Raw genomic sequence first — 9,682 nt, 5'->3', positions numbered from 1 at the left:
TTGTATATTCAGCATGTACAGCGCTGTGCAAACTTACAACACTTTATAAATAAACATTATAATTATTATTATTTACAAAGTGTATTATTATTATTATATTTTACATATTCAGCATGTACAGTGCCATGCAAACTTATACCTCTTTACAAATAAACTGTAATTATTATTATTATTTACAAACTCAAGGAGCAGGAGACTTCAAAAGAAAGAAGGAAAGAAAAATCTGAGTTAGAGAGATCATGATTTTCTCCTTTTCCTATTGTCTTTTAAAATTTACATAAGACAGCACTCACACGCTTTCCAACATTTCACTGACAAAAACGAGCATGCATTTGGCCACATAGAAAATGGTCAAGATGATAACTCTGGAGACAAAAGGTTCAAATCCATGCTCAGCCACAGAAACACATTGGGTGACCTTGGGCAAGTCACACTCTCTCAACCTCAGGAAACCCTGTGATAGGTTTATCTTATGGTTGCCATCAGCTGGAAATGATTTGAAGGCACAGAACAATTAGAAGATGACAATAGTTATTCATGAGGAAGAAGAGACAGTCTAGGAAAGGCTGCAGCTGTTTGCTTTTTCCTGAGCCTACAGGGAAGAGCAAGGAAAAAACTGAGTTCAAACTACTTTCGTCCTTTGAACTGAATTTACAACAACAAAAATAAGCTGAGGACAAAGGACTTTATCACATGGGCAAAAAAGACGGGAGCATAGCGGGATGTTCCCATCAATATCGTGAAGAACAACGTTATGCAATATTGCAATTATCCCACAATTATCGTGTGAATAAAGAGGTATATTCTAGCGCTGCTTTTTATTCAGGGGAAAATCCCAAGAATAAAAAGTGGCACTAGAATTCCTCTTTATTCATGGGATAATTGTGTGATAATCTTTGCATTATTGTGTGATACTGGCAGGAGCATCCCGCTACGCTTCCGTCTTTTTTGAACGTTTGATAAAAGTCCAAAGAGGAAAAGCGGGAGAAGGAGAGAAATTAAGGTTTGCTAGTTGGAATTTACACTTATAAAAATATATATTTTTAAGCTGTGGAGGCTTGCATCTGTGGATAAAAAAATCCGTGGATATGGAGGGCCAACTATAAGTGGTAAAATATTGGGCTTAGGCAGGCTTAGATCTTTATGAAACCATGAAATTCTCTAGGTGACGACTTCAGCCGATCACTTCTCTCTCAGGATGAACTACCATCACAAAGTTGTTGTTGTGAAGAGAGAGGAGCCACAAATGTATACCTTCCAACGGTCCCAATTGATTTGGCAGGAAGAATCCTGATTAATCCTCTGTCATCCCACTTTTTGGGCTGCTCTTAAAATGTCCCAGTTTTCCATTTTATATACGGAGCATCATTTTGTTCCAGGAAGCGTTCCCAGACAACACTTGATTGTTATCATAAGTTTATTTTTTATTTGTTGTTTGCTATATTTTATTATTTAATGTTAGTATGTATTAATATGTATTACGTTAAATTATTTTAGTAGAATGTACGCCTTTGGCAGGTTTACTTTATTCTATTTTTAACTGATTGTATGTACAGCGCTGTGTAAACTTACAGAGCTCTATAAATAAAGCTTAATAAGTTTAATTATTAACAATAAATGATTTTATGTCCATGTATTTCATGAAATATTTTTGTATTAGTTTACACTTTTATAGTATTGTCTTAACTTTGTTGTAGTAATGTTTTATTAATTTTTTTATAATCTTGTTTGTGGTTTCTTTGTGTGCCATAGGCAGCGTTTTGTTTCTACAGTCATCCCTCCACACTTGCGGCTTTGATTATTCATGGATTTCATTAATATGTTCTCTCTAGGACTGTCTAGGTCCTCCAGTGCAACGCTGTGGTCAACTTTAACTAGAAGTTGCACTGAAAGACCATTTGTAGCTACTCCAGTGCCATTCTATGGTCAGTGTATGTTGGCCTATGGCGCTATACAAATAAATGTAATAATAATAATAATAATTTTGCTATGCCATTATATTTAATGGGATCTGAGCATCCACAGATTTGGTTATCCACGAGGGATCCTGAAACCAAGCCCCAGCGGATAACAAGGACCCACTGTACCTCTGTCCCAAGACCAAATGTTTGGTTAATTTTTTACTAGGGTGGCATTCATTTCCCATCAGGAACTTTACAAAGTCAAGCTTTAAACATCCTTGAAAGTGGTAAAGGGTGGATCATTGAGGCCCTTTGGGCATTTCTGCCCTACCATCAACCCCAACCAACAAGGGATAAAAATGGTAAAAGCCACACTCTCAAAACATCTGCAGGGTCTGAGTTTGACTACTTCTGCTCTGGGGCCTCTTGCCATTCCAGTCTATGGACAGATGGGATATGTAGTTTGGCTACTCGACTCTAAACCGCAAGGTGGTTTGAATGCTGGACACTGGAGGCCAGGGTTCGAATCCTGGCTCGGCCACGGAAACCCACTGGGCGACCTTTGGCAAGTCACACTCTCTCGGCCTCAGAGGATGGCAATGGCAAACCTCCTCTGAACCAATCTTGCAGGCTTTTATCTGTTTTGTTGTCGTTTTGCTTTGTACAAAGCTGCGCAAGGCCTACAGCGCTCTATAAAATAAATGCAATAGTATTAATGAGAAGAAGAAAATCCAGTGCTTCGGAAGCGATGTGAAGGCGCCCAGCCAGAAAGTGCCAACCCCAAGGTCCCATGGCAAGTAAAGTGGGATTAAACTGCCACGTCGTGTACGTAAAGGATATGTAGTGCGTGTAAAGTAAAATCAAACCGTCAGGTAGTGCTATGTAAAGTCCATACACTACATATACTTTGCATAGCAGTGTTATGTAGTGTATATAAAGTGGGATTAAACGGCTATGTAGTGTATGTAAAGTATACGTAACGTATACAAAGTGGGATTAAAGTACTTGTAGCTCCCAGGCCTCTCCGCTCCCTTGCTCCGATTTCTTCCAAATCCTGGGAGGAGGAAGCTGAGTTTAGCCCTTTCCAATAGAAACCGGCTTTGCAAGAAGCCGCCTTTCCCAAGACAGCCACCTCCCGAGTCCGGAGTCCCTGCTGGGCGCCTTCTCCTCCCGCTCCTCCTGGGCCCAGAGGGATCCTCCCCACCGTCACCTGCCTCTTCCGCAGCCCTGGCTCCCTCACCGCCGCCCAGACGAGGTTCTCCCGGAGCCCCTCCAGCTTCTGCCGCAGGCGCTTCAGCTCCTCCGGGGTCTCCGCCTCCATCCTCCCTCACGCGCCTCTGACACAGCAGCAACCCCACCGCCCTCAACTTTCCGCCGCAGACAGACTGAGCTGCCTGGCCCGTCGGAGCCCCCTTTTAAAGGCTCGGGTCTGAGGGGCGGGGTGCATAAGGGGCGGGGCGCGTGGCCAGGGATCCAATCAAAGCTGCGAACCAAATAAGGAAACTCCTCGTTCCCTCCCCCCTCCCCCTCCCCCTCCTTCCCGGCAGAGCTGCTGCTTCTTCTTCTCCTGTGCAATTCCCAGGACCCGCCAGCAGGGGCGCTCAGGGACCTCCAGTTTGCAGCGAATAATAATACTGTAGAGTAAGGAAGGCACGAAGAGGTTGCTGCTGTGTTGGCCATTAAACAAACGTGTTGCATCTAACAAATGACAGCTGTGTTGGCGTCTGGTCATGGATCATCCAGTCCAACCCCTTCCTTCTGACATGCAGGAACTCCCAATCGAAGCATCCTTGGCAGACAACCATCCAGCCTCTGCTTAAAGGCCTCCAAAGGAGGAGACTCCACCACAAACATCTCCAGTTGTGTCTTTTCCCTCCTGTTTGGTTTGTAACATCTTGCCTGGTGAAGAAACCCATGGAGCTTTGAAAGCTTGCAACAAGTGCGTTGTGCCTTTCGGCTGCTAATCAAGGTGTATCACTGAGGATGGGTTTTAACAGTAAGGAAGGGTTATCAGTGATTCTGAGATAGACCCGTTTTGTGTTATTTCAAATGTTTGGATATAGGATCTCTGAGACTCAGCTGCAGTATATGCTAATCTGGAGAACAGGGTTCAATTCCCCATTTCGCCATGAAGCCCACTGGGTGACTATGGGCAGGTGACACTCTCTCAGCCTCAGGGACCTCCTCTGAACAAATCCTGCCAAGAAAACCCAATCATAGAATCCTAGAGACCCCAAGGGACATGGAGTCCAACCCCCTTCTGCCATGCAGGAACTCCCAATTAAAGCATCCCCATTGACAGATGTCCATCCAGCCTCTGCTTAAAGACCTCCAACAAAGGAGACTCATGATCATGTCAAAACAGCCTTTCCATTTAAAGCAAAAGCAGATACAGTGGCTTAACAGAGGAAAAGAAAGTAAGAAAAACCACCAAAGCAAACCACTTCCACACCAGGATCTACCAGGATGCTGGCATCCTGATTCTGGGTCATCTTTTTGGCGGAGAGCTACTTGTTGGGCATGTAGAATCAGGATTAAACATGCAAACATGCAGGAGACATACACATGAAGCAGGAACGCCAGGGACGTAGCCAAGGTGGGGGGTCTTGGGTTCTGGACCCCCCTCCTTCCATTAGAAAAATGAATGGTGTGTGCTGCTGTGCCACCGCACCCAAGCCCCATTATAATGGTTGGACCCCCCCCCTTCCTAAAATCCTAGCTACATCCCTGGGAACGCCACTGGAAGGTCTCTGCTGTGTAGCTCTGTGCAGGCTGCAAAGAAAACATTCTCCTGTACAGAAACTGCCAACCTGCTGAACAGCCAAGTACTCAAAAAGAGGACTTTAATCTGGACATTTTCGGTCCAGAGTGCTCTATACTCTGACAAGCCCCTCCAAAATGTCATGGGATGTGCTATCATGAGACGCCAACATTTCCTTTGTGCGTTATGTAGACCTACAAGCTGAGACCCAACCTGCTGGCCATCCTTTCACGCCTTTCTTTCCACAGGTAATGCCTTCATATTTGGCATCTCTGCCGTGGGAGTAACCCCTGGATTGGCCCAATCCTGCACTGCAGACTAAGTTTTTCTGAATGTTTGGCTTTGGGGGACGAAGTTGGCCACAAGTCAAGTTTGTCCCTATGCCCCTTTATCGGGGCAAATGCTAAGGCATATAACTTCCCTCTTTTGAACATCGATAAGATCTGTAAGTTTATACTGTTGAGACTTCCCATTTGCTTCTCCAGGCCTTGGTTATTTCATGCCTGGACTATTGCAATAGGCTACTGGCAGGTTTGCCTTGCTGCTCTCTTACTCCTCTGGTGTTAAATCCAGAACAACACTGTCTGGGTTGTCTTAAATCTCCCCAAATATTCACATGTCTCTTCTCTCCACTGGCTACCATTTCAGGCCATAGTTCATTATAAGCATTTGGTCCTGGTATTTAAAGCCATGCACTTTAACCTCTCCCAGTATTTGGCAGCTCGGCTAGCATGATACGTACTATCCAGAAATTTAAGGTTTACAGACAACAGATTATTGGTGGTTCCACCAATGCGTACGACTCTGTCAAGGCTGTGAACATTTCAGGATCTGATCCTACATTTATGGAACGGACATCCTTGGCACTTCCAGCTGGAGGAGGCTCTTACACACTTTCGTAAAGGGTTGAAGACCTTCCTCTTCGATTAGCTGGATATCTGAATTGCTGAGTGTGCCTAAGGTGGCTGAGATGGATAGTGGCTGATAAGGAGTTCTTCTAGTATATTGGCATATTATTTGAGCAGTTTAGCATTTAGCATTTATATGGTCTGTGTGCTATCCTCTGTTTTTGATTATATATGTTTGACGTTTCACCCTTTGGTGGAAAGAGTGTTATAAATAAATGTTATTATTATTATGAAATTTATTTGTGCTTCGTATATATACCTTATGCACATAGCCCAAAGGTAATTTTATACACAATATTTTAAATAATTTTGTGCACGAAACAAAGTTTGTGTACATTGAACCCTCAAAAAGCAAAGGTGCCACTAGCTCAATCGCCTCTGTGGACCTTGGAGTTTATCACAAGGAGGGCCAGAAATCCCACGCAGAAACAGGATTTTACAATCCGGGTGTTGTTTGTCAGATGCGTTGATGTGAAAGAGAGATAACACAGAAATGATCCCAATGGAAAGCTCCTTTCTACTTTCATAATTTAGTGAAAGTAAAAAGGAACTGGTTTTGATGACTTTGTGTTTGGGTTATTTTTTGCGTTCTTTCTCTTTCATGCAAACGTTGTCTGAAAAACATCCTGCAAATGTGGGTTTTTTCCACTTTCTGCTCAGGTTAGCCTTGAACGTTGTCTGTTTCTGCACTGGATTCGCCCCTTGTGATAAACGCGAATGTTGGATTTTGGAATATTTCTTAAGTCTGAGTAAGGGGTCGGAAAGCTCCGGCTGATTCGCCAGCTGCGCCCATACCTGGACCGGAGGGACCTAGAAACTGTTGTACATGCTCTGGTAACTTCGAGACTGGACTTCTGCAATGTACTCTACATGGGGCAACCCTTATACCAAACTCGGAAGCTCCAAATGGTACAGAATATGGCAGCCCGGCTGGTCACTGGCGTATCCAGGACCAGCCATATAACACCTGTACTCAAAGATCTTCACTGGCTGCCCATTCGCTTCCGAGCTCAATATAAGGTGTTGGGCCCTAAATGGCTCGGGCCCAGGATACCTAAAGGACCGCCTCTCCCCGTACAATCCGCCTCGCACCCTCAGAACATCTGGGCAGCAATTGCTGAAGGTGCCTGGGGCCAGGTTAGCTTCTACTTCTAGAAGGGCCTTTTCCACAGCTGCCCCAGCCCTTTGGAACACGCTGCCCACGGAGCTCCGCTCATCTACCACCCTGGCCCAATTTAGGAAGGACCTCAAAACCTTCCTATTCAAGCAGGCATTCCCCGATTAAAGATCCTGTGGGCCTCCCTCCTCTTCCGTGGCCATGAGGATGGGCTAACGGGGCTTTTATTGTTGTTTTTAGATTGTGTATTGCTGTTTATATGTTTTTTAACCTTGTATGTTGTCTGCACTCGTTGCATTACTGTAAGCCGCCCTGATCTTTTTGGAAGGGCGGGATACAAATAAAGATTTTAATTTTTTTAATTTAAAGCAAGTTGCTAAGTAAAGCTATCTAAAGGGGCCTGAAAGCAAGTTGCCTAAGGTGGTTGAGATGGGTAGCAACTGATATTGTTTTAGTATTGTAGTACTTTATAGTTCATTTTTGATTGTATATGTTCTGATGTACCACCCTTTGGTGAAAAGAGTGTTATACATAAACGTTGTTGTGTTGTTGTTGTTGTTAAGTGCTTGGAGAACCAACTGGCCCCTTCAGGACTTCCTCCCTGCTTGGTTTCCCTCTCCTTACTGATCAAAGGTGATAGATTTTTTTCCCCATGTTCTGTTAATTAAAAGGGGGGAATATGGGAATGACAAAACCCTTCCGCTGAAAAGTGGGGAAAATTATGAGATTCTGAAATTTTGCAGTTGATATGCTGCAGTATATGATCCAAAGGATTGATGGCAATGTTACATGATATGTTGATACTTCCAAGAGACTCAAAAGACTCAAGAGACTCTATATCCTTCTGTACTCTTGCTCATCTGAATCATCCTCTGTCTTATATATGGGGTGGTAATATAACACAGAGATTACCCCCAACAGCCAAGCTGCTATAGCTCCTCCTGCAAAGAAGGCGCAGGTAAGCACAGCATTCATGATGTGATCTTTCGATTCATAATGAGGAAGGCATTTAGCATGGAGAAATTGTTCTGTCCTCAGGAGTGGCGCACCTTTTAATTCTTCTTCTGGTCCATGGCAAGTAGTAGCATCAGGATCTGCAGGGCCAAACACACAAGACCAGTCATCACAGGCAATGGTTTGCACAACTGCTACACATCTATCATTGGATTGCTTCATCACTCACCAAAGGCCAGCAACACAGGGATCAAACTTGGGAGAGAATCAAAGAGTCTGATTCAGCAGCCAGAAGCCTCAACTCTGTGGCTAAAGAGCAGGGATTCTGGGTGCCGAAAACCAAAGACTGAGGACCGTGGCTTTAAAGAAACAACGGCAACTCAAGAAAAGCCAGAGTCAAAATGCTCAGCTGGTCTATGGACCTGGCATCACACAAAGGCAATTTCTAGACTTGAGCAATTTTAGCTGACGGCTATTTTCGGAAACAAGAAAAAGAAGATTACAGTTGGATTTTCTAATACACAGATTCTTTATCCACGGATTCAAGCATCCACGGCTTGATAGTATTATATATATATAAAAGTTCCAAAAAGCAAATCTTGATTTTGCCATTTTATATAAGGGACACCATTTTACTACGCCAGTGTATTTAATGAGAGTTCAGCACCCACAGATTTTGGGATCCATGGGGCAGCAGGAGGGAGAGTGCAGGGACCAAGCTGCAGCAGATACCATTTGGCAGACCAGAGTCAGACTCTTTGATCACTGTATGTGATATATTTAAGGATTGGTAGAAACTGGAAGGAGGTACGGTAGCAACCGGCAGATGTTTATTGTAGCAAAGCAATTTTACAATTATAACAGAAAAGTGACAGTAAAACTGGATGGCTTAGGTTCAGGAGCGTAGCTGCAAAGTGAGACAACATAATACTAATACTAATAATGATGTTAATAATTGTTTTTATGTCTCCCCCCCATAAACTGGTCTTTTAGTATCCACTGGGGTTTGTTTCCAATACCACCCCCACCCCCGAATGCATACCAAAATCCATGGATACGCTTACATAAAATGGTAAAATCGAGGTTTGCTTTTTGGAATTTATATATTTTTTAATGTTTTCAAGCAGTGGATGCTTGAATCTGTGGATAAAAACTCTGTGGGTGTGGAGGGCTGACTGCAGTCCAGAAAGCAAATCTTCTGTGTAGCAAACTGTGAACTTTATTGCAGAGAATACCAAGGTGTTAATAGGAAATATGAATAAAAGGCATCTGAAGCCAGAAGTGTCAATATCCCCAAACAGCAATATCCCCTAAACGATACCCCAACCATGAACTTTGTGGGCTTTTCCTTCATTCGTTTCTTTATCACAACATACTCAGCCCTCTCTCCTCAGATCAGTTTGTTTCACCCATCCTCAACTCCACACCAGGCTCAAGTCCTCACCATTATCTGCTTCCCACCAGAGACATGCGCGAGACTGTGCATTCACAAAACAATCGCGCAAACTACACCTAGATGTGAAAAGCAAAAGCACGATTGTATTGTCGTCATCTCATAACTGCACAACTGTGCGAAATTATATGGCACCATAGCGCGATTGTATTGATATTGGCAGAAAATGGGATAATGGCAGAATTGTGCTGGAAAAGAGCCAAGTGTGGTAATCTCCTGGGAAGTTTGAATATTGGACCAAGGCTCCAGGGAGAGCAGGGTCTGAATCCTTGCTCAGCCATGAAAACTCCCTTGGACATGTCATGTTCTCTCAACCACAGGGGAAGAAATCTTGCCCAGAACCTGCTCCCTGATGACAAATTCCCTTTAGAGAGAAGCAACTGGAAGGCAGACAACAATGATCACCAGGGGGAAAAATCCCATGAAATTGGGAAATGCAAGGAACACCATGAAACTTTCTATCCCATGTGGTAGTCTTGTAAGGGAGCCAAGAAATGCTGGATGAGATTACACAATATGATTACTATATTAAAATACTAAACATAAACATAGAAATGAAACTGGAATTTTGCTTATTATACATAACAG

At 43.5% G+C, this 9,682-nt stretch overlaps 3 protein-coding genes across 5 annotated transcripts in view; all 3 read right to left on the bottom strand.

Annotated features, from left to right (window-relative positions):
* The window catches only part of LOC121921912 (zinc finger protein with KRAB and SCAN domains 1-like), a 23,540-nt gene extending 20,263 nt beyond the window's left edge, over window positions 1-3,277 (bottom strand). The window contains exon 1 of one of the 2 annotated variants that reach the window (XM_042450639.1): window positions 3,142-3,277. The gene's annotated coding sequence lies outside the window, so the exon portion shown is untranslated. Of the gene's footprint in view, window positions 1-3,111 lie in introns of both variants that reach the window. The other variant, XM_042450638.1, reaches the window with a different exon arrangement.
* The window catches only part of LOC121921898 (zinc finger protein 397-like), a 942,727-nt gene that overhangs the window by 401,684 nt on the left and 531,361 nt on the right, over window positions 1-9,682 (bottom strand). The gene's annotated exons all lie outside the window — the stretch shown is intronic.
* Window positions 7,468-9,682, bottom strand: part of LOC121923646 (leucine-rich repeat-containing protein 52-like) — a 4,161-nt gene continuing 1,946 nt past the window's right edge. The window contains exon 2 of the mRNA XM_042454280.1: window positions 7,468-7,781. Within this exon, the coding sequence (XP_042310214.1) occupies window positions 7,522-7,781 (260 nt within the window). The 3' untranslated portion in view covers window positions 7,468-7,521. The remainder of the gene's footprint in view (window positions 7,782-9,682) is intronic.

This window comes from Sceloporus undulatus, chromosome 2 (genome assembly GCF_019175285.1).
Source record: "Sceloporus undulatus isolate JIND9_A2432 ecotype Alabama chromosome 2, SceUnd_v1.1, whole genome shotgun sequence".
Taxonomy (NCBI): Eukaryota; Metazoa; Chordata; class Lepidosauria; order Squamata; family Phrynosomatidae; genus Sceloporus; species Sceloporus undulatus.
Note: the sequence above shows the minus strand (reverse complement) of the source record. Positions and strands in the feature narration are given on the sequence as shown.